This window comes from Chiloscyllium plagiosum, unplaced genomic scaffold (genome assembly GCF_037043375.1).
Source record: "Chiloscyllium plagiosum isolate Xiang-an unplaced genomic scaffold, Cpla_swu_hap1 HiC_scaffold_18, whole genome shotgun sequence".
In the NCBI taxonomy this organism is placed as follows: Eukaryota; Metazoa; Chordata; class Chondrichthyes; order Orectolobiformes; family Hemiscylliidae; genus Chiloscyllium; species Chiloscyllium plagiosum.
In genome coordinates this window covers 76,186,587-76,214,428 of record NW_028270156.1, presented here as the reverse complement: position 1 = coordinate 76,214,428, position 27,842 = coordinate 76,186,587, and the positions used below count along the sequence as shown (strand labels likewise).

The 27,842-nt window shown below is 44.8% G+C and overlaps 1 protein-coding gene across 1 annotated transcript in view; it reads left to right on the top strand.

Moving 5' to 3' along the window:
• LOC122557980 (uncharacterized) overlaps positions 1-27,842 on the top strand; it is a 188,680-nt gene that overhangs the window by 101,481 nt on the left and 59,357 nt on the right. The window contains exons 30-33 of the mRNA XM_087996203.1: positions 67-19,485; positions 21,968-22,170; positions 22,939-23,113; positions 26,461-26,708. Coding sequence (XP_087852329.1) covers positions 67-19,485; positions 21,968-22,170; positions 22,939-23,113; positions 26,461-26,708 — 20,045 coding nt within the window. The remainder of the gene's footprint in view (positions 1-66; positions 19,486-21,967; positions 22,171-22,938; positions 23,114-26,460; positions 26,709-27,842) is intronic.

Sequence of the window (27,842 nt, the reverse complement as noted above, 5' to 3'; positions counted from 1 at the left end):
CATAACTGAACAGAAATCAATGTAAAATGTCGTAATTCTCACATCAAATCTTTTAATTCCCTATAGCTACTTGTGTGATAGTGGAACAATGTGAATGGACCCAATGGATAAGTGTAACCAAGCCAAACTCTGGCTTTTCGGGAGGTGATTTTGAAACATATGATAAAATTAAGGAGCATGGATATGCAATTTGTGATGCTCCAAGCAACATTGAATGCAGAGCCATACATGCACCAGATGTAGAACTGGAAGATATCGAACAAACAGTACAGTGCAATATTTCTTTTGGTCTCATATGTGAAAACAAGAACCAAAATTACATGAAAACGTGCTACGACTATGAAATCCAACTGTTATGCTGTAATTTTATATGTCAAGCTCCAACAACAACAACAGAATCAAGGACAACCACGGCGCATATTACCACAATGACTTCTGCAGAATCAACACCACGGATTCCCACAGGTGTTCAAACATCACACTCAACAGCAACAACAGCACAGAGTACAACAACAACAGAAGTTTCAAAGGCAACAAATGAATCACCAACTACCCTGAAAATATTCAGAACGACGACTGTGATGCCAACAACAGTCCAAACAAAAGAATCATCCACTTCAACTCCACATTCATCCAAATTCCCAACAACAAGCACAAATAAGCATTCAACTACCAGTATAAAAATACACACTGGCTCGACAACAACTACAACCTGTACAACTGAAACCACAGAGACAGGGGAAACACATTCACCCACCGCTCCACCTTCAACCACCTCCCCAGTCACAACATTCTCTGCAACAACGACCACAACATCACCCACACCCACAGGACCACCTCAATCATCATCAACATCACACAAAACACAACCGTCAACCACTTCCACCAGTGCTTCTCCAACTGTGACCACGATCACATCGACACCGAGTGAAACACCAACTGAAACAAGGCAAACAACAACCTCACCCACTACAGTCACTTTAACCCCAAAAACAACGAGCACTTCAACAAGCACAACGGTGACTGCAACTACAACTGCTCAGTCTTCAACCCCAACAGCAACAATCAGCATAACGTCACCTTCTACAGAATCCACAACCATGACAGTATCCACAATATCAACCACAACCACAGCATCAACGCCGATAACATCTTCAAAACTGCCAACATCCACACCCACTCCACATACAACTAGCACTGCGGAAACACCCACCGGCTCAAAGACAACTACAACCTCTACAACTGAAACCACAGGGACCGGGGAAACACATTCACCCACTGCTCCACCTTCAACCACCTCCCCAGTCACAACATTCTCTGCAACAACGACCACAACATCACCCACACCCACACCCACAGGACCACCTCAATCATCATCAACATCACACAAAACACAATCGTCAACCACTTCCACCAGTGCTTCTCCAACTGTGACCACGACCACATCGACAGCTAGTGAAACACCAACTGAAACAAGGCAAACATCAACCTCACCCACTACAGTCACTTTAACCCCAAAAACAACGAGCACTTCAACAAGCACAACCGTGACTGCAACTACAACTGCTCAGTCATCAACCCCAACAGCAACAATCAGCATAACGTCACCTTCTACAGAATCCACAACCATGACAGTATCCACAATATCAACCACAACCACAGCATCAACGCCGATAACATCTTCAAAACTGCCAACATCCACACCCACTCCACATACAACTAGCACTGCGGAAACACCCACCGGCTCAAAGACAACGACAACCTGTACAACTGAAACCACAGAGACCGAGGAAACACATTCACCCACCGCTCCACCTTCAACCACCTCCCCAATCACAACATTCTCTGCAACAACGACCATAACATCACCCACACCCACAGGACCACCTCAATCATCTTCAACATCACACAAAACACAATCGTCAACCACTTCCACCAGTGCTTCTCCAACTGTGACCACGACCACATCGACAGCTAGTGAAACACCAACTGAAACAAGGCAAACATCAACCTCACCCACTACAGTCACTTCAACCTCAAAACCAACGAGCACTTCAACAAGCACAACGGTGACTGCAACTACAACTGCTCAGTCTTCAACCCCAACAGCAACAATCAGCATAACGTCACCTTCTACAGAATCCACAACCATGACAGTATCCACAATATCAACCACAACCACAGCATCAACGCCGATAACATCTTCAAAACTGCCAACATCCACACCCACTCCACATACAACTAGCACTGCGGAAACACCCACCGGCTCAAAGACAACTACAACCTCTACAACTGAAACCACAGGGACCGGGGAAACACATTCACCCACTGCTCCACCTTCAACCACCTCCCCAATCACAACATTCTCTGCAACAACGACCACAACATCACCCACACCCACACCCACAGGACCACCTCAATCATCATCAACATCACACAAAACACAATCGTCAACCACTTCCACCAGTGCTTCTCCAACTGTGACCACGACCACATCGACAGCTAGTGAAACACCAACTGAAACAAGGCAAACATCAACCTCACCCACTACAGTCACTTTAACCCCAAAAACAACGAGCACTTCAACAAGCACAACCGTGACTGCAACTACAACTGCTCAGTCATCAACCCCAACAGCAACAATCAGCATAACGTCACCTTCTACATTATCCACAACCATGACAGTATCCAAAATATCAACAACAACCACAGCATCAACGCCGATAACATCTTCAAAACTGCCAACATCCACACCCACTCCACATTCAACTAGCACTGCGGAAACACCCACCGGCTCAAAGACAACTACAACCTGTACAACTGAAACCACAGGGACCGGGGAAACACATTCACCCACCGCTCCACCTTCAACCACCTCCCCAGTCACAACATTCTCTGCATCAACGACCACAACTTCACCCACACCCACAGGACCACCTCAATCATCTTCAACATCACACAAAACACAATCGTCAACCACTTACACCAGTGCTTCTCCAACTGTGACCACGACCACATCGACAGCTAGTGAAACACCAACTGAAACAAGGCAAACATCAACCTCACCCACTACAGTCACTTTAACCCCAAAAACAACGAGCACTTCAACAAGCACAACCGTGACTGCAACTACAACTGCTCAGTCATCAACCCCAACAGCAACAATCAGCATAACGTCACCTTCTACATTATCCACAACCATGACAGTATCCAAAATATCAACAACAACCACAGCATCAACGCCGATAACATCTTCAAAACTGCCAACATCCACACCCACTCCACATTCAACTAGCACTGCGGAAACACCCACCGGCTCAAAGACAACGACAACCTGTACAACTGAAACCACAGGGACCGAGGAAACACATTCACCCACCGCTCCACCTTCAACCACCTTCCCAATCACAACATTCTCTGCAACAACGACCATAACATCACCCACACCCACACCCACAGGACCACCTCAATCATCTTCAACATCACACAAAACACAATCGTCAACCACTTCCACCAGTGCTTCTCCAACTGTGACCACGACCACATCGACAGCTAGTGAAACACCAACTGAAACAAGGCAAACATCAACCTCACCCACTACAGTCACTTTAACCTCAAAACCAACGAGCACTTCAACAAGCACAACCGTGACTGCAACTACAACTGCTCAGTCTTCAACCCCAACAGCAACAATCAGCATAACGTCACCTTCTACAGAATCCACAACCATGACAGTATCCACAATATCAACCACAACCACAGCATCAACGCCGATAACATCTTCAAAACTGCCAACATCCACACCCACTCCACATACAACTAGCACTGCGGAAACACCCACCGGCTCAAAGACAACTACAACCTCTACAACTGAAACCACAGGGACCGGGGAAACACATTCACCCACTGCTCCACCTTCAACCACCTCCCCAGTCACAACATTCTCTGCAACAACGACCACAACATCACCCACACCCACACCCACAGGACCACCTCAATCATCATCAACATCACACAAAACACAATCGTCAACCACTTCCACCAGTGCTTCTCCAACTGTGACCACGACCACATCGACAGCTAGTGAAACACCAACTGAAACAAGGCAAACATCAACCTCACCCACTACAGTCACTTTAACCCCAAAAACAACGAGCACTTCAACAAGCACAACCGTGACTGCAACTACAACTGCTCAGTCATCAACCCCAACAGCAACAATCAGCATAACGTCACCTTCTACATTATCCACAACCATGACAGTATCCAAAATATCAACAACAACCACAGCATCAACGCCGATAACATCTTCAAAACTGCCAACATCCACACCCACTCCACATTCAACTAGCACTGCGGAAACACCCACCGGCTCAAAGACAACGACAACCTGTACAACTGAAACCACAGGGACCGAGGAAACACATTCACCCACCGCTCCACCTTCATCCACCTCCCCAATCACAACATTCTCTGCAACAACGACCATAACATCACCCACACCCACAGGACCACCTCAATCATCTTCAACATCACACAAAACACAATCGTCAACCACTTCCACCAGTGCTTCTCCAACTGTGACCACGACCACATCGACAGCTAGTGAAACACCAACTGAAACAAGGCAAACATCAACCTCACCCACTACAGTCACTTCAACCTCAAAACCAACGAGCACTTCAACAAGCACAACGGTGACTGCAACTACAACTGCTCAGTCTTCAACCCCAACAGCAACAATCAGCATAACGTCACCTTCTACAGAATCCACAACCATGACAGTATCCACAATATCAACCACAACCACAGCATCAACGCCGATAACATCTTCAAAACTGCCAACATCCACACCCACTCCACATACAACTAGCACTGCGGAAACACCCACCGGCTCAAAGACAACTACAACCTCTACAACTGAAACCACAGGGACCGGGGAAACACATTCACCCACTGCTCCACCTTCAACCACCTCCCCAGTCACAACATTCTCTGCAACAACGACCACAACATCACCCACACCCACACCCACAGGACCACCTCAATCATCTTCAACATCACACAAAACACAATCGTCAACCACTTCCACCAGTGCTTCTCCAACTGTGACCACGACCACATCGACAGCTAGTGAAACACCAACTGAAACAAGGCAAACATCAACCTCACCCACTACAGTCACTTTAACCTCAAAACCAACGAGCACTTCAACAAGCACAACCGTGACTGCAACTACAACTGCTCAGTCTTCAACCCCAACAGCAACAATCAGCATAACGTCACCTTCTACAGAATCCACAACCATGACAGTATCCACAATATCAACCACAACCACAGCATCAACGCCGATAACATCTTCAAAACTGCCAACATCCACACCCACTCCACATACAACTAGCACTGCGGAAACACCCACCGGCTCAAAGACAACTACAACCTCTACAACTGAAACCACAGGGACCGGGGAAACACATTCACCCACTGCTCCACCTTCAACCACCTCCCCAGTCACAACATTCTCTGCAACAACGACCACAACATCACCCACACCCACACCCACAGGACCACCTCAATCATCATCAACATCACACAAAACACAATCGTCAACCACTTCCACCAGTGCTTATCCAACTGTGACCACGACCACATCGACAGCTAGTGAAACACCAACTGAAACAAGGCAAACATCAACCTCACCCACTACAGTCACTTTAACCCCAAAAACGAGCACTTCAACAAGCACAACCGTGACTGCAACTACAACTGCTCAGTCATCATCCCCAACAGCAACAATCAGCATAATGTCACCTTCTACAGAATCCACAACCATGACAGTATCCAAAATATCAACTACAACCACAGCATCAACCCCGATAACATCTTCAAAACTGCCAACATCCACACCCACTCCACATACAACTAGCACTGCGGAAACACCCACCGTCTCAAAGACAACGACAACCTGTACAACTGAAACCACAGGGACCGAGGAAACACATTCACCCACCGCTCCACCTTCAACCACCTCCCCAGTCACAACATTCTCTGCAACAACGACCACAACATCACCCACACCCACAGGACCACCTCAATCATCTTCAACATCTCACAAAACACAATCGTCAACCACTTCCACCAGTGCTTCTCCAACTGTGACCACGACCACATCGACAGCTAGTGAAACACCAACTGAAACAAGGCAAACATCAACCTCACCCACTACAGTCACTTTAACCTCAAAACCAACGAGCACTTCAACAAGCACAACCGTGACTGCAACTACAACTGCTCAGTCTTCAACCCCAACAGCAACAATCAGCATAACGTCACCTTCTTCAGAATCCACAACCATGACAGTATCCACAATATCAACCACAACCACAGCATCATCGCCGATAACATCTTCAAAACTGCCAACATCCACACCCACTCCACATACAACTAGCACTGCGGAAACACCCACCGGCTCAAAGACAACTACAACCTCTACAACTGAAACCACAGGGACCGGGGAAACACATTCACCCACTGCTCCACCTTCAACCACCTCCCCAGTCACAACATTCTCTGCAACAACGACCACAACATCACCCACACCCACACCCACAGGACCACCTCAATCATCATCAACATCACACAAAACACAATCGTCAACCACTTCCACCAGTGCTTCTCCAACTGTGATCACGACCACATCGACAGCTAGTGAAACACCAACTGAAACAAGGCAAACATCAACCTCACCCACTACAGTCACTTTAACCCCAAAAACAACGAGCACTTCAACAAGCACAACCGTGACTGCAACTACAACTGCTCAGTCATCAACCCCAACAGCAACAATCAGCATAACGTCACCTTCTACATTATCCACAACCATGACAGTATCCAAAATATCAACAACAACCACAGCATCAACGCCGATAACATCTTCAAAACTGCCAACATCCACACCCACTCCACATTCAACTAGCACTGCGGAAACACCCACCGGCTCAAAGACAACGACAACCTGTACAACTGAAACCACAGGGACCGAGGAAACACATTCACCCACCGCTCCACCTTCAACCACCTCCCCAATCACAACATTCTCTGCAACAACGACCATAACATCACCCACACCCACAGGACCACCTCAATCATCTTCAACATCACACAAAACACAATCGTCAACCACTTCCACCAGTGCTTCTCCAACTGTGACCACGACCACATCGACAGCTAGTGAAACACCAACTGAAACAAGGCAAACATCAACCTCACCCACTACAGTCACTTCAACCTCAAAACCAACGAGCACTTCAACAAGCACAACGGTGACTGCAACTACAACTGCTCAGTCTTCAACCCCAACAGCAACAATCAGCATAACGTCACCTTCTACAGAATCCACAACCATGACAGTATCCACAATATCAACCACAACCACAGCATCAACGCCGATAACATCTTCAAAACTGCCAACATCCACACCCACTCCACATACAACTAGCACTGCGGAAACACCCACCGGCTCAAAGACAACTACAACCTCTACAACTGAAACCACAGGGACCGGGGAAACACATTCACCCACCGCTCCACCTTCAACCACCTCCCCAGTCACAACATTCTCTGCATCAACGACCACAACTTCACCCACACCCACAGGACCACCTCAATCATCTTCAACATCACACAAAACACAATCGTCAACCACTTACACCAGTGCTTCTCCAACTGTGACCACGACCACATCGACAGCTAGTGAAACACCAACTGAAACAAGGCAAACATCAACCTCACCCACTACAGTCACTTTAACCCCAAAAACAACGAGCACTTCAACAAGCACAACCGTGACTGCAACTACAACTGCTCAGTCATCAACCCCAACAGCAACAATCAGCATAACGTCACCTTCTACATTATCCACAACCATGACAGTATCCAAAATATCAACAACAACCACAGCATCAACGCCGATAACATCTTCAAAACTGCCAACATCCACACCCACTCCACATTCAACTAGCACTGCGGAAACACCCACCGGCTCAAAGACAACGACAACCTGTACAACTGAAACCACAGGGACCGAGGAAACACATTCACCCACCGCTCCACCTTCATCCACCTCCCCAATCACAACATTCTCTGCAACAACGACCATAACATCACCCACACCCACAGGACCACCTCAATCATCTTCAACATCACACAAAACACAATCGTCAACCACTTCCACCAGTGCTTCTCCAACTGTGACCACGACCACATCGACAGCTAGTGAAACACCAACTGAAACAAGGCAAACATCAACCTCACCCACTACAGTCACTTTAACCCCAAAAACAACGAGCACTTCAACAAGCACAACCGTGACTGCAACTACAACTGCTCAGTCATCAACCCCAACAGCAACAATCAGCATAACGTCACCTTCTACATTATCCACAACCATGACAGTATCCAAAATATCAACAACAACCACAGCATCAACGCCGATAACATCTTCAAAACTGCCAACATCCACACCCACTCCACATTCAACTAGCACTGCGGAAACACCCACCGGCTCAAAGACAACTACAACCTGTACAACTGAAACCACAGGGACCGGGGAAACACATTCACCCACCGCTCCACCTTCAACCACCTCCCCAGTCACAACATTCTCTGCATCAACGACCACAACTTCACCCACACCCACAGGACCACCTCAATCATCTTCAACATCACACAAAACACAATCGTCAACCACTTCCACCAGTGCTTCTCCAACTGTGACCATGACTACATCGACAGCTAGTGAAACACCAACTGAAACAAGGCAAACATCAACCTCACCCACTCCAGTCACTTTAACCCCAAAAACAACGAGCACTTCAACAAGTACAACGGTGACTGCTACTACAACTGCTCAGTCATCAACCCCAACAGCAACAGTCAGCATAACGTCACCTTCTACAGAATCCACAACCATGACAGTATCCGAAACATCAACTACAACCACAGCATCAACGCCGATAACATCTTCAAAACTGCCAACATCCACACCCACTCCACATTCAACTAGCACTGCGGAAACACCCACCGGCTCAAAGACAACGACAACCTGTACAACTGAAACCACAGGGACCGGGGAAACACATTCACCCACCGCTCCACCTTCAACCACCTCCCCAGTCACAACATTCTCTGCAACAACGACGACAACTTCACCCACACCCACACCCACAGGACCACCACAATCATCATCAACATCACACAAAACACAATCGTCAACCACTTCCACCAGTGCTTCTCCAACTGTGACCACAACCACATCGACAGCTAGTGAAACACCAACTGAAACAAGGCAAACATCAACCTCACCCACTACAGTCACTTTAACCCCAAAAACAACGAGCACTTCAACAAGCACAACCGTGACTGCAACTACAACTGCTCAGTCATCAACCCCAACAGCAACAATCAGCATAAGGTCACCTTCTACAGAATCCACAACCATGACAGTATCCAAAATATCAACCACAACCACAGCATCAACGCCGATAACATCTTCAAAACTGCCAACATCCACACCCACTCCACATTCAACTAGCACTGCGGAAACACCCACCGGCTCAAAGACAACGACAACCTCTACAACTGAAACCACAGGGACCGAGGAAACACATTCACCCACCGCTCCACCTTCAACCACCTCCCCAGTCACAACATTCTCTGCAACAACGACCACAACATCACCCACACCCACACCCACACCCACAGGACCACCTCAATCATCATCAACATCACACAAAACACAATCGTCAACCACTTCCACCAGTGCTTCTCCAACTGTGACCACGACCACATCGACAGCTAGTGAAACACCAACTGAAACAAGGCAAACATCAACCTCACCCACTACAGTCACTTTAACCCCAAAAACAACGAGCACTTCAACAAGCACAACCGTGACTGCAACTACAACTGCTCAGTCATCAACCCCAACAGCAACAATCAGCATAACGTCACCTTCTACATTATCCACAACCATGACAGTATCCAAAATATCAACAACAACCACAGCATCAACGCCGATAACATCTTCAAAACTGCCAACATCCACACCCACTCCACATTCAACTAGCACTGCGGAAACACCCACCGGCTCAAAGACAACTACAACCTGTACAACTGAAACCACAGGGACCGGGGAAACACATTCACCCACCGCTCCACCTTCAACCACCTCCCCAGTCACAACATTCTCTGCATCAACGACCACAACTTCACCCACACCCACAGGACCACCTCAATCATCTTCAACATCACACAAAACACAATCGTCAACCACTTACACCAGTGCTTCTCCAACTGTGACCACGACCACATCGACAGCTAGTGAAACACCAACTGAAACAAGGCAAACATCAACCTCACCCACTACAGTCACTTTAACCCCAAAAACAACGAGCACTTCAACAAGCACAACCGTGACTGCAACTACAACTGCTCAGTCATCAACCCCAACAGCAACAATCAGCATAACGTCACCTTCTACATTATCCACAACCATGACAGTATCCAAAATATCAACAACAACCACAGCATCAACGCCGATAACATCTTCAAAACTGCCAACATCCACACCCACTCCACATTCAACTAGCACTGCGGAAACACCCACCGGCTCAAAGACAACGACAACCTGTACAACTGAAACCACAGGGACCGAGGAAACACATTCACCCACCGCTCCACCTTCAACCACCTTCCCAATCACAACATTCTCTGCAACAACGACCATAACATCACCCACACCCACACCCACAGGACCACCTCAATCATCTTCAACATCACACAAAACACAATCGTCAACCACTTCCACCAGTGCTTCTCCAACTGTGACCACGACCACATCGACAGCTAGTGAAACACCAACTGAAACAAGGCAAACATCAACCTCACCCACTACAGTCACTTTAACCTCAAAACCAACGAGCACTTCAACAAGCACAACCGTGACTGCAACTACAACTGCTCAGTCTTCAACCCCAACAGCAACAATCAGCATAACGTCACCTTCTACAGAATCCACAACCATGACAGTATCCACAATATCAACCACAACCACAGCATCAACGCCGATAACATCTTCAAAACTGCCAACATCCACACCCACTCCACATACAACTAGCACTGCGGAAACACCCACCGGCTCAAAGACAACTACAACCTCTACAACTGAAACCACAGGGACCGGGGAAACACATTCACCCACTGCTCCACCTTCAACCACCTCCCCAGTCACAACATTCTCTGCAACAACGACCACAACATCACCCACACCCACACCCACAGGACCACCTCAATCATCATCAACATCACACAAAACACAATCGTCAACCACTTCCACCAGTGCTTCTCCAACTGTGACCACGACCACATCGACAGCTAGTGAAACACCAACTGAAACAAGGCAAACATCAACCTCACCCACTACAGTCACTTTAACCCCAAAAACAACGAGCACTTCAACAAGCACAACCGTGACTGCAACTACAACTGCTCAGTCATCAACCCCAACAGCAACAATCAGCATAACGTCACCTTCTACATTATCCACAACCATGACAGTATCCAAAATATCAACAACAACCACAGCATCAACGCCGATAACATCTTCAAAACTGCCAACATCCACACCCACTCCACATTCAACTAGCACTGCGGAAACACCCACCGGCTCAAAGACAACGACAACCTGTACAACTGAAACCACAGGGACCGAGGAAACACATTCACCCACCGCTCCACCTTCATCCACCTCCCCAATCACAACATTCTCTGCAACAACGACCATAACATCACCCACACCCACAGGACCACCTCAATCATCTTCAACATCACACAAAACACAATCGTCAACCACTTCCACCAGTGCTTCTCCAACTGTGACCACGACCACATCGACAGCTAGTGAAACACCAACTGAAACAAGGCAAACATCAACCTCACCCACTACAGTCACTTCAACCTCAAAACCAACGAGCACTTCAACAAGCACAACGGTGACTGCAACTACAACTGCTCAGTCTTCAACCCCAACAGCAACAATCAGCATAACGTCACCTTCTACAGAATCCACAACCATGACAGTATCCACAATATCAACCACAACCACAGCATCAACGCCGATAACATCTTCAAAACTGCCAACATCCACACCCACTCCACATACAACTAGCACTGCGGAAACACCCACCGGCTCAAAGACAACTACAACCTCTACAACTGAAACCACAGGGACCGGGGAAACACATTCACCCACTGCTCCACCTTCAACCACCTCCCCAGTCACAACATTCTCTGCAACAACGACCACAACATCACCCACACCCACACCCACAGGACCACCTCAATCATCATCAACATCACACAAAACACAATCGTCAACCACTTCCACCAGTGCTTCTCCAACTGTGACCACGACCACATCGACAGCTAGTGAAACACCAACTGAAACAAGGCAAACATCAACCTCACCCACTACAGTCACTTTAACCCCAAAAACAACGAGCACTTCAACAAGCACAACCGTGACTGCAACTACAACTGCTCAGTCATCAACCCCAACAGCAACAATCAGCATAACGTCACCTTCTACATTATCCACAACCATGACAGTATCCAAAATATCAACAACAACCACAGCATCAACGCCGATAACATCTTCAAAACTGCCAACATCCACACCCACTCCACATTCAACTAGCACTGCGGAAACACCCACCGGCTCAAAGACAACTACAACCTGTACAACTGAAACCACAGGGACCGGGGAAACACATTCACCCACCGCTCCACCTTCAACCACCTCCCCAGTCACAACATTCTCTGCATCAACGACCACAACTTCACCCACACCCACAGGACCACCTCAATCATCTTCAACATCACACAAAACACAATCGTCAACCACTTCCACCAGTGCTTCTCCAACTGTGACCATGACTACATCGACAGCTAGTGAAACACCAACTGAAACAAGGCAAACATCAACCTCACCCACTCCAGTCACTTTAACCCCAAAAACAACGAGCACTTCAACAAGTACAACGGTGACTGCTACTACAACTGCTCAGTCATCAACCCCAACAGCAACAGTCAGCATAACGTCACCTTCTACAGAATCCACAACCATGACAGTATCCGAAACATCAACTACAACCACAGCATCAACGCCGATAACATCTTCAAAACTGCCAACATCCACACCCACTCCACATTCAACTAGCACTGCGGAAACACCCACCGGCTCAAAGACAACGACAACCTGTACAACTGAAACCACAGGGACCGGGGAAACACATTCACCCACCGCTCCACCTTCAACCACCTCCCCAGTCACAACATTCTCTGCAACAACGACGACAACTTCACCCACACCCACACCCACAGGACCACCACAATCATCATCAACATCACACAAAACACAATCGTCAACCACTTCCACCAGTGCTTCTCCAACTGTGACCACAACCACATCGACAGCTAGTGAAACACCAACTGAAACAAGGCAAACATCAACCTCACCCACTACAGTCACTTTAACCCCAAAAACAACGAGCACTTCAACAAGCACAACCGTGACTGCAACTACAACTGCTCAGTCATCAACCCCAACAGCAACAATCAGCATAAGGTCACCTTCTACAGAATCCACAACCATGACAGTATCCAAAATATCAACCACAACCACAGCATCAACGCCGATAACATCTTCAAAACTGCCAACTTCCACACCCACTCCACATTCAACTAGCACTGCGGAAACACCCACCGGCTCAAAGACAACGACAACCTGTACAACTGAAACCACAGGGACCGAGGAAACACATTCACCCACCGCTCCACCTTCAACCACCTCCCCAGTCACAACATTCTCTGCAACAACGACCACAACATCACCCACACCCACAGGACCACCTCAATCATCTTCAACATCACACAAAACACAATCGTCAACCACTTCCACCAGTGCTTCTCCAACTGTGACCACAACCACATCGACAGCTAGTGAAACACCAACTGAAACAAGGCAAACATCAACCTCACCCACTACAGTCACTTTAACCCCAAAAACAACGAGCACTTCAACAAGCACAACCGTGACTGCAACTACAACTGCTCAGTCATCAACCCCAACAGCAACAATCAGCATAACGTCACCTTCTACATTATCCACAACCATGACAGTATCCAAAATATCAACAACAACCACAGCATCAACGCCGATAACATCTTCAAAACTGCCAACATCCACACCCACTCCACATTCAACTAGCACTGCGGAAACACCCACCGGCTCAAAGACAACGACAACCTGTACAACTGAAACCACAGGGACCGAGGAAACACATTCACCCACCGCTCCACCTTCAACCACCTCCCCAATCACAACATTCTCTGCAACAACGACCACAACATCACCCACACCCACACCCGCAGGACCACCTCAATCATCTTCAACATCACACAAAACACAATCGTCAACCACTTCCACCAGTGCTTCTCCAACTGTGACCATGACTACATCGACAGCTAGTGAAACACCAACTGAAACAAGGCAAACATCAACCTCACCCACTCCAGTCACTTTAACCCCAAAAACAACGAGCACTTCAACAAGTACAACGGTGACTGCAACTACAACTGCTCAGTCATCAACCCCAACAGCAACAGTCAGCATAACGTCACCTTCTACAGAATCCACAACCATGACAGTATCCGAAACATCAACTACAACCACAGCATCAACGCCGATAACATCTTCAAAACTGCCAACATCCACACCCACTCCACATTCAACTCGCACTGCGGAAACACCCACCGGCTCAAAGACAACGACAACCTGTACAACTGAAACCACAGGGACCGGGGAAACACATTCACCCACCGCTCCACCTTCAACCACCTCCCCAGTCACAACATTCTCTGCAACAACGACGACAACTTCACCCACACCCACACCCACAGGACCACCACAATCATCATCAACATCACACAAAACACAATCGTCAACCACTTCCACCAGTGCTTCTCCAACTGTGACCACAACCACATCGACAGCTAGTGAAACACCAACTGAAACAAGGCAAACATCAACCTCACCCACTACAGTCACTTTAACCCCAAAAACAACGAGCACTTCAACAAGCACAACCGTGACTGCAACTACAACTGCTCAGTCATCAACCCCAACAGCAACAATCAGCATAAGGTCACCTTTTACAGAATCCACAACCATGACAGTATCCAAAATATCAACCACAACCACAGCATCAACGCCGATAACATCTTCAAAACTGCCAACATCCACACCCACTCCACATTCAACTAGCACTGCGGAAACACCCACCGGCTCAAAGACAACGACAACCTGTACAACTGAAACCACAGGGACCGAGGAAACACATTCACCCACCGCTCCACCTTCAACCACCTCCCCAGTCACAACATTCTCTGCAACAACGACCACAACATCACCCACACCCACAGGACCACCTCAATCATCTTCAACATCACACAAAACACAATCGTCAACCACTTACACCAGTGCTTCTCCAACTGTGACCACGACCACATCGACAGCTAGTGAAACACCAACTGAAACAAGGCAAACATCAACCTCACCCACTACAGTCACTTTAACCCCAAAAACAACGAGCACTTCAACAAGCACAACCGTGACTGCAACTACAACTGCTCAGTCATCAACCCCAACAGCAACAATAAGCATAACGTCACCTTCTATATTATCCACAACCATGACAGTATCCAAAATATCAACAACAACCACAGCATCAACGCCGATAACATCTTCAAAACTGCCAACATCCACACCCACTCCACATTCAACTAGCACTGCGGAAACACCCACCGGCTCAAAGACAACTACAACCTGTACAACTGAAACCACAGGGACCGGGGAAACACATTCACCCACCGCTCCACCTTCAACCACCTCCCCAGTCACAACATTCTCTGCATCAACGACCACAACATCACCCACACCCACATCCACAGGACCACCTCAATCATCTTCAACATCACACAAAACACAATCGTCAACCACTTACACCAGTGCTTCTCCAACTGTGACCACGTCCACATCGACAGCTAGTGAAACACCAACTGAAACAAGGCAAACATCAACCTCACCCACTACAGTCACTTTAACCCCAAAAACAACGAGCACTTCAACAAGCACAACCGTGACTGCAACTACAACTGCTCAGTCATCAACCCCAACAGCAACAATCAGCATAACGTCACCTTCTACATTATCCACAACCATGACAGTATCCAAAATATCAACAACAACCACAGCATCAACGCCGATAACATCTTCAAAACTGCCAACATCCACACCCACTCCACATTCAACTAGCACTGCGGAAACACCCACCGGCTCAAAGACAACGACAACCTGTACAACTGAAACCACAGGGACCGAGGAAACACATTCACCCACAGCTCCACCTTCAACCACCTCCCCAATCACAACATTCTCTGCAACAACGACCATAACATCACCCACACCCACACCCACAGGACCACCTCAATCATCTTCAACATCACACAAAACACAATCGTCAACCACTTCCACCAGTGCTTCTCCAACTGTGACCACGACCACATCGACAGCTAGTGAAACACCAACTGAAACAAGGCAAACATCAACCTCACCCACTACAGTCACTTTAACCTCAAAACCAACGAGCACTTCAACAAGCACAACCGTGACTGCAACTACAACTGCTCAGTCATCAACCCCAACAGCAACAATCAGCATAACGTCACCTTCTACAGAATCCACAACCATGACAGTATCCACAATATCAACCACAACCACAGCATCAACGCCGATAACATCTTCAAAACTGCCAACATCCACACCCACTCCACATACAACTAGCACTGCGGAAACACCCACCGGCTCAAAGACAACTACAACCTCTACAACTGAAACCACAGGGACCGGGGAAACACATTCACCCACTGCTCCACCTTCAACCACCTCCCCAGTCACAACATTCTCTGCAACAACGACCACAACATCACCCACACCCACACCCACAGGACCACCTCAATCATCATCAACATCACACAAAACACAATCGTCAACCACTTCCACCAGTGCTTCTCCAACTGTGACCACGACCACATCGACAGCTAGTGAAACACCAACTGAAACAAGGCAAACATCAACCTCACCCACTACAGTCACTTTAACCCCAAAAACGAGCACTTCAACAAGCACAACCGTGACTGCAACTACAACTGCTCAGTCATCATCCCCAACAGCAACAATCAGCATAATGTCACCTTCTACAGAATCCACAACCATGACAGTATCCAAAATATCAACTACAACCACAGCATCAACCCCGATAACATCTTCAAAACTGCCATCATCCACACCCACTCCACATACAACTAGCACTGCGGAAACACCCACCGTCTCAAAGACAACGACAACCTGTACAACTGAAACCACAGGGACCGAGGAACCACATTCACCCACCGCTCCACCTTCAACCACCTCCCCAGTCACAACATTCTCTGCAACAACGACCACAACATCACCCACACCCACAGGACCACCTCAATCATCTTCAACATCACACAAAACACAATCGTCAACCACTTCCACCAGTGCTTCTCCAACTGTGACCACGACCACATCGACAGCTAGTGAAACACCAACTGAAACAAGGCAAACATCAACCTCACCCTCTACAGTCACTTTAACCTCAAAACCAACGAGCACTTCAACAAGCACAACGGTGACTGCAACTGCAACTGCTCAGTCTTCAACCCCAACAGCAACAATCAGCATAACGTCACCTTCTACAGAATCCACAACCATGACAGTGTCCACAATATCAACTCTAACCACAGCATCAACGCCGATAACATCTTCAAAACTGCCAACATCCACACCCACTCCACATTCAACTAGCACTGCGGAAACACCCACCGGCTCAAAGACAACGACAACCTGTACAACTGAAACCACAGTGACCGAGGAAACACATTCACCCACTGCTCCACCTTCACCCATCTCCCCAATCACAACATTCTCTGCAACAACGACCACAACATCACCCACACCCACAGGACCACCTCAATCATCATCAACATCACACAAAACACAATCGTCAACCACTTCCACCAGTGCTTCTCCAACTGTGACCACGACCACATCGACAGCTAGTGAAACACCAACTGAAACAAGGCAAACAACAACCTCACCCACTACAGTCACTTTAACCCCAAAAACAACGAGCACTTCAACAAGCACAACCGTGACTGCAACTACAACTGCTCAGTCATCAACCCCAACAGCAACAATCAGCATAACGTCACCTTCTACAGAATCCACAACCATGACAGTATCCACAATATCAACTACAACCACAGCATCAACGCCGATAACATCTTCAAAACTGCCAACATCCACACCCACTCCACATTCAACTAGCACTGCGGAAACACCCACCGGCTCAAAGACAACGACAACCTGTACAACTGAAACCACAGGGATCGAGGAAACACATTCACCCACCGCTCCACCTTCAACCACCTCCCCAATCACAACATTCTCTGCAACAACGACCATAACATCACCCACACCCACAGGACCACCTCAATCATCTTCAACATCACACAAAACACAATCGTCAACCACTTCCACCAGTGCTTCTCCAACTGTGACCACGACCACATCGACAGCTAGTGAAACACCAACTGAAACAAGGCAAACATCAACCTCACCCACTACAGTCACTTTAACCCCAAAAACAACGAGCACTTCAACAAGCACAACGGTGACTGCAACTACAACAGCTCAGTCATCATCCCCAACAGCAACAATCAGCATAACGTCACCTTCTACAGAAACCACAACCATGACAGTATCAACAATATCAACCACAACCACTGGCTCTACAACAACTACTATCTGTACAACTGAAACGGTAGAGACTACTGAATCACAGTCAACCTTATCTCCATCTTCACCCACCTCCCAAGTCACAAAATCCTCTACCATGGCAACGTCTTCACTTGTTTCAACTGTGTCACCAAATGTAACATCTCCAACAACTTTCCAATCATCAACGTCCAGAATTACTAGAATGCCTCCACCTATATTTACAAGCATAACCTCTGTGAGTTCTGCTACCTCTGAAAATGTCACCGTCAGTCAGTCTACCACAAATGTCAACAAATGGAGCACAACTACTGCAGTCACTGTTCCAGTCACCAGGACTGCATCAGCAAGTACTGTGTCTGCAACTACGATCAAGATACCTTCAACATTTTCTCAACCAACACCGACTGCTTCCTCTGTGAATTCAACGATTTCTCCTACTACAAGCTATCCATCTGCAACAACAGAATGTTTTTGCATTGTAAACGGAACTGTGTATTCTCAAGGTAATTTGGTTTTTGCTTTGTTCACCCTGTCTCTTCTGTTCATTTTGGGATTCGTCTGTTTAAGATCTTCTAAATCATATATACTCCTAAAACTTTTGATTTTAAGCTCCCTTGGTTGTTAACTTGCTCTTTGAGTTACATCCCTCTCTATTTATTTTCAAAATCAACCTATTCAGAGAATGCTCTGACAGACCTGTGAGGCAGGAGGGACTTGAACCTAGGCCACATTGCCTGGAGGTAGGGACATTACCACTGCACCACAAGAGCCGTCTCTTGGTACCTTTCTGGTCCCTCAGGTTGGATTTACTTCAAATGTTGTATTGGGTTTTTCATTCACTTCGATACAATGTCATATCATGTCATGTCATTATGTGAGTTAGCCTAAATTTACTTCTCAACAAATGAAACTCATTTTTGCCAGTTCAACAGTTGTGTGAGTTTAACCTCAAATGTTACAGTATTCTAGTATTTCTTACTCTAATGCTCATAGACATCAGCTCCTTGTATTTCCAACTTCCTCTCAAACTTTTAGCATATTTTTTAGAATTAGAATTCCTCATGTGGAAACAGGCCCTTCACCCTATTAAGTCCACACCGACCCTCTGGAAAATAACCCACCCCCCTACCCGATATTTACTCATGACTGAGGAACCTCGCCTATATATCCTGAACACTATGGACAATTTTGCACGGCCAATTCATCTAACCTGCACATCTTTGGACTGTGGGAGGAAACCCATGCAGACATGGGGAGAATGTGCATACTCCACACAGACAGTCGCCCAAGGCTGGAATCAAACCCAGGTCCCTGACGCTGTAAGGCAGCAGTGCTAACCACTGTGCCACCATGCTTTTCCACATGTTTCTCCTGAGTTTCTGTGCAATAAATCTTGCAGGCCTGTTGATCTATTTTGAACTATGCATATTTATTTGGCACTTCCTGATCCTGCAATTTTTTTATAGGTAGCATGCTTAAAACAATATCCTTAATCTCGTTGGTCTTCAAAGAATATGTTGATAATCATTTAAGGGAATAAAATTAAACAAGAGATTGAAAAATAAAGATTTGCTGCTGAGATGAAATGAATATCATTGCAGACAGCACTGAGCTTCTATATATTTGTATTTAGCCTTCACCTCACCAACATCAGAAAATAATCTTCTCATTTTTTTGAAGCTGGATTTTTAAAAAATCATATAGCTGTAAACAAATCTCCCAATCATTGCATCAAAATCAATTTGATCCTTCAATGTTCTCTGTCACCCAGTGATGGCATGACTTCCATTTCCAATATATTAACTTGATTAGTCACCATTACTACCTAAAGAAGGTGTATTTTTCTCTTCATTGTGTTTGAAAATCTGATATCTCCCAGTGAAATGAAGACAAAAGTAAGGCAAAGAACCTGAGATTTTCTGGTCCAGCCCAGAGTGTTTGATATTTATCAGATGAAGGTAAGTCCATCTTGCTGTTGTACAGCAAATGGTTTGGACCACTATAATGATTATAAGGTACGTGACTCCCTTTCCTCTCATACACCAGCACTTCTACACACCCCAAGGGTGACATCATGGACTTCAGACTGGAAGTAAACCCAAGATTAAGATGCAAGACCTTTGTAAGAGAAGGGTTTGTGTGGTACTGCACCTGGAGCATAAAAAAAGATAGGCGGAATGTTTGTGTTCTTGCAGATGGAAATATTTGAAAATTCATATGCTGCTTCTTTGAGATTCTTTCCATAATGTTATACACATATAATGTTGTCAAATTGAAACACGAAACGCCATGACTGTTTTAGTACATGGTAATTATGATTTTCTAATTGGGAGTGGCTATGTAGAATAACTTCTACGGAAACAAAGAAAGAGTTCATAGTTCTGATTAATTAAATCAGTCTCAATCCATATTCAAATGTGAGAAATATCACAATTTTCAATAACTAATTTCATATGATTAATAATTTTGAGTTCAAAATTAGGTAATCATATTTTCATTTGAAATTAATATGGGGCTGCATATAGATTTTTGCCATTTAGATTAATAATCGTCTATTAATTTTGCATTTTGTACTTCTTCTCATTTCAATGTTATTTAACACTGTATATTAAGAAGAATACCATTTTTAATATTGCTATGCTGATCTTCACAGTATACTATTGCTTTCGTTTGTTTTGTACCATTGTGTGTTGTGTCTGTTACCACTGAGTCTGTGTGACTGATATATTTTGTCAAATTCAGTTCAAAAATTGATCTTGCATTGACTCGCTTTGGATGTGCAAATGGCTTTTTTCCAGTAGAAATTTGTGTAATATTGTGTTGGTAAGATGTCAATAATCAGTTGAGACTGTCGTAGAATAATTGTAAACATCTATTTGTAACTTTTGCTACTTAATGACATGGGAAGCCCTTTTGTGAATCTTCTGTTTACTGTGTGCTATTAAAACACATTAAATTCAGTATCTTCCTTTTTGTACATTTTAGGTGAAACTATATATAACTACACTGACAAAGATGGATTTTGCATCTTTGCAAAATGCAATGCCACTTGTAGTATTGAAAAACATATATGGCCTTGTGGAACCACAACACCTTCTCCTACAAGCACACCTATGAGTAGTACCAGCTATACAACTGAAACTATCACAAAAATAGAAGCTTGTCCAGATTTTGATCCTCCAAGACAGGCAAGTATATGTTATATGATAGCACCGTACTTTATGGCAAGAAGACAATGTCAATTTTATAATGTATTGAGCAATCATTATACCTGCATATGATTCAGTCGCCAGATTAGTATGTTTGATCTCATAGGAGCAGGAGCAGGCCATTTGGCCCTTTCAGCCTTTTTGCAATTTTAGATCTTGGCAGATCATTTACTTTAATACCATTTTCCCAAAAGATCCCCATAATCCTTGATGTCATTCATAGCACAATAAAATTATTATGTTAATTATAATCAGGAGTAAAATGTGTGAAATCAAATCAGTGACATCACCTGACAGTTCCTCCGACCTAAGGAGTCAAATGTTCCAACTCTAGATGAAAATAACATTCGATGTCAAGTTATTCAAGGATCTGAATTAGTTACTAGATGCAGCACTATGCAGTGGTGAACTCTCAATAAAGACCAGCACAATACATTGCATAAGATAATAGTATTGAAGAAGGAAACATAGCTATAGATGGCCATTCAGATTATTCACCCAAACTACTTAAGATAGAAAGGCGGTAGTTGAAAATTACCAGAAGCTATCTAAATAAAGCTGGAATGGAAACAGCACAGTTCATTAGTGTCTACAGTCAGGTCTAACTGGAAACGGCAATGATGAATATTAACAATAAATTATTCAGGAAAGGATAAAAATACTAATAATAGATGTTTAAATAGAATATGATAAATAGTATGTACCATGCCTGAATGTATGTCTAAACTATTTGTCTATTTATTACAGCATAATGAGACATGGTTACTCTGTGAATGTTTAATGGCAACATGTATAGAAAAGAATATCATTTCCATACAACCTGTGGTCTGTCCAACTGTTGAACCTCTTGAATGTGCCAATGGCCATGAACCTGTCAAAGTGTACGATGAAAATGGTTGTTGTTACCATTATGAGTGTGACTGTAAGTACAAAATTGAAAGAAAATGACAATTTCTTAATCAAAACTATTAACCTGGTTGATTGCCCTTCTCCATACCTTCTTGTCAATCATTCATTCTTGTTCCAATTCCACATTGTTTAAATCTCTCACCACCACATGCTTCCACTTGATCTTAGGCCGCCTTCTTCTCATCTTCCTGCCAGGCCCATCTTCATCACTTTCCTTACCACAATTACAATCTCACTTGTTCTCTCTCTCTATGCAACGGATCGTCATGCCATTTCAATTTCTCATGAGCTATTTCCTTCAATGCTTCCACTATTTTCACTAACCCCTGATGTAATGACTCTAGAGTTTATCCTTTTTCATCACTCCAGATGTCGATAGCATATTTGTGGTAGGTGTAGTGGTTGTTGTTCTTGGCCTATCTCACCGCATACCATTCTCAGAAAAATCACCACTCACCATAGATCACAGAATTGACTATCATCCCTAGTGCAGGTGCTGTCTTCAAAAACAATTGTGCACCCAGACAAGCACTGTCAATCATGTTATCCTACACAGCTCCTCATATTTTCTGCAGTCATCGCAAACAGGGAGAATCAGTGTTCCACTTTGCTGACAGGATCCTGAACACAGTGTCCTTGCTGTAGCATTACACCGATCGTTAACAGTTCAGCCCAAGGTTCAGGATCAAAGTGAAAAGTGTCCTGTAAGTGGATCAGACATGTGCCATAAGGGATCTTGGAGGCTGACAAATACAGAATGTTAATATCCATGGATGTGGGTTATGTGTGGCTGGTGCCCATGCAGGGTGCTCTATTATGTAGGTGTGCTTTGTCCAAAATTGAATTCATGTGGAAAAAACAAGGAATTCAACACAACAAACATTCTGTCTGGTTTCCCTGTTGGGTTTCCTTGATGTCGAACTAATTGATTGAGTTTGGTAAGATTGCAACCACAATATTAATGAGGCAAATTGTGTTGTCAACAGGGACCTTAACAAGCATTAATCAATGTTAATTGGCAATTCACTGCTGACTGGCAAAAATCTAGTCATGTCACTTGTGTAAAGTGTAAAATATGGGCGCGATGATCTTGATTAATTAAAGATGCTTGCCTAATTTTGTCACACATCTTGCCATAGCCATGTCATTCAGATCCCTATGAGATTCTGCCTATAATCTCTCTCAACATTCCAGCCAGAGACTGCTTGCAAGTAGAATATGAGGATAATGCAAAAAGTGAGAGAAAGAATAGTGATCATCTATTCATAGATTGAACAACTATTATATTCAGTTGTTATTTTGATCAGTGTTTCGTTTTTCATATTTTACCTTAACATTAACAAATGAAATGCTAATGTCCACTTTTTACTGGGGTTTCATTCAGTAGGATTTTTTAACATCAATATCAGAATTGTGGCAATGAAGTAGCTGAATAACCATTTTAAAGAAAGAAGATAATGAAAAGGACCAGTCATAAAGTAACATCCCAAAGAGCTTGCAGTTAATGTATTATTCTTCAAGTATAATTAAGCAAATATGATTTAAAAAAATCAGATTTCTCACAATCAACAATGTGTTGATGACCATATATTTTGGCAGGTGATGTTGGTTGGGAGCTAAAATATAGATGGATACCTTTTCTCATCTTCGGAATGTGCCAAGGGTTTATTCAGTGTCAGTTGAGAGGGTATTACTATTTTGATGGCAAAAGTAGCTTTGGAGAAAGCAAAACTACTGAAAATGAATTATTGTCACGTATCTTGTTGGAGGGAATCCTGAGGGACAAGGTTTACATATATTTGGAAAGGCAAGGACTGATCAGGGATAGTCATCATGGCTTTGTGCGTGGGAAATCAAGTCTCACAACTTCATTGATGTTTTTTGAAGAAGAAGCAAAGAGGATTGATGAGGGCAGAGCAGTGCATGTGTTCTATATGGACTTCAGTAAGGTGTTTGACAAGGTTCCTCATGGGAGACTGGTTAGCAAGGTTAGAACTTATGGAATACAGGGAGAACTAGCCATTTGGATACAGAACTGGCTCGAAGGTAGAAGACAGAGGGTGGTGGTGGAGAGTTGTTTCTCAGACTGAATGCCTGTGACCAATGCAGTGCCACAAGGATCAGTGCTGGGTCCACCACTTTTTATCATTTCTATAAATGGTTTGGTTGTGAACTCAGGAGGTATAGTTAGTAGGTTTGCTGATAACACCAAAATTGGAGGTGTAGTGAAAGAAGGCTACCTCAGATTACAATGGGATCTTGATCAGATGAGCCAATGGACTGAGGATTAGGTAAATGCAAGGTGTTGAATTTTGGCAAAGTAAATCTTAGCAGGACTTATACACTTAATGGTAAGGTCCTAGAGAGTGTTGCTGAACAAACAGACCTTGGAGTGCAGGTTCATAGCTCCTTGAAAATAGAGTCGCAGGTAGATAGGATAGTGAAGAAGGTGTTTGGTGTGCTTTCCTTTATTGGTCAAAGTATTGTGTATAGAAGTTGGGAGGTCATGTTGCGGCTGTACAGGACATCGGTTTGTCCACTTTTGGAATATTGCGTGCAATTCTGGTCTCCTTCCTATTGGAAAGACGTTGTGAAACTTGAAAGGGTCCAGGAAAGATTTATAAGGATGTTGCCAGGGTTGGAGGATTTGAGCTATAGGGAGAGGTTGAATAGGCTGGCGCTGTTTTCCCTGGAGCATCGGAGGCTAAGGGGTGACCTTATAGAGGTTTATAAATGAGGGGCATGGATAGGGTAAATAGACAAAGTCTTTTCCCTGGGATGGGGAAGTCCAGAACTTGAGGACATCGGTTTAGGGTGAGAGGGGAAAGATATAAAAGAGACCTAAGGAGCAACGTTTTCACGCAGAAGGTGGTACGTGTATGGAATGAGCTGCCAGACAAAGTGGCGGAGGCTGGTACAATTGCGACATTTAAAAGGCAACTGGATGGGTATATGAATAGGAAGGGTTTGGAGGGTTATGGTCTGAGTGCTGGCAAGTGGGACTACAGTAGGTTGGGATATCTGTTCGGCATGGACAAGTTGGACCAAAGGGTATATCCTTATGACTCTATCTAGTTCTGGGCTTAGCTACACTTCAGCATTTAAGCAATGACTGTGGTGACAAATGTATTAGTGCTACTGCTACACCTAATCATTTACTGTATTTTATTTTATTGTGGAGGAATATCTTTAATTGTTATGTGTAACTGTTTAGCTGCTACTTTGATGAAGTAAAAGAGAAAACATGGTAGAATATGTGAAATGGAATATATCACAAGTTCATTTTACAAGTTATTTTGACTTCCTTAGGAAAAATAATTTCTATATTATTGCTGACTTTAAAATTTAATATCCACGTAGGCTACTGCAATGGATGGGGAGGATCACATTTTGTTACATTTGATGGCCAATACTACACCTATGATGGCAATTGTACCTATGTCCTTGTGGAAGAAACAACCCCATCATCTACCAATTTTGGTATTTACATTGACAACTATCACTGTGACGTTCAAAATAGTGTCTCTTGCCCACATGCTATTATGGTGAAATTTGAAAACCTGGACATACAGATCACAAATACTGATCCAACTGGAATTCAGCACCAGGTAACTATATGTATTTTTGTCCTTGGAAGCACTTTACCATGCATTGATTGCAATCATTTAAGTGGCTAACATAAAAGGGACCTTAAACTTTTATTTATACATCAGTATAAAAGGGAAGGGAAACAATGGTGAATTCCAATTAGGGACCAAACGGTAAACCTGCACACAAAGGCAAAGACTGTGACTGACATAATACATGTCATTACTAGTGTCTCAACCAAACCCTGAGTGAGATTCCCCAGTTTGTTACAGTTCCAAATAGGAAACCCAAATTGTTAAGGTCCCATGTGAGGAGGGATTAAGCTAAGGTAGATATTTTTTGAGCAGTAAAGGAATTAAAGGATATGGTGAGAGTGTGGGTAAGTGAATTTGAGTCCACGAAAAGATCAGCCATGATCTTATTGAGTGGCAGAGCAGGATTGGAGGGCCAGACGGTCTACTCCTACTATTAGTCCTTATGTTTTTATGAACCTTCATTATTCACCCTGGGAAAAACGTCTTGACTATCCACTCTGCCTGTGCCTCTCGTCATCTTGTATATCTCTATCAAGTCACCTCTTATCCTTCTTCTCATGAGAAAAGCCCCAGCTCCCTCAATCTTTCTTCTTAAGACATGCCCAGTTCAGGGAGCATCCTAGTAAATCTCCTCTGCACCCTCTCTAAAACTTCCACATCCTTCCTACAATGAGCAACCAGAACTGAACACAACATGTTAACCATAGTCTAACCAGAGCTGCAGCATAAACTCAGGGCTCTTAAATTCAATTCCCCTGCTAATGAAAGCCAACATACCATACACGTTCTAAGCCTCTATCAACTTGGGTGGCAAATTTGAGGGATCTATGAATGTGAAATCCAAGATCCCTCTGTTCCTCCACACTGGCAAGAATCCTGCCTTTCACCCTGTAATCTGCATTCAAGTTCGACCTTCCAAAATGAATCACTTCACACTTTTCCAGGGTTGATCTCATATACTGCTTCTCAACCAAGCTCTGCAAGCTGGCAATGTCCCATTGGAACCTACAAACAGCTCTCCACAACTCCACCAACATTTGTGTAATCAGCAAACTTACTAACCCACCCATCCACCTTTTTATTCCGGCAAAAGTGAGGACTGCAGATGCTGGAAACCAG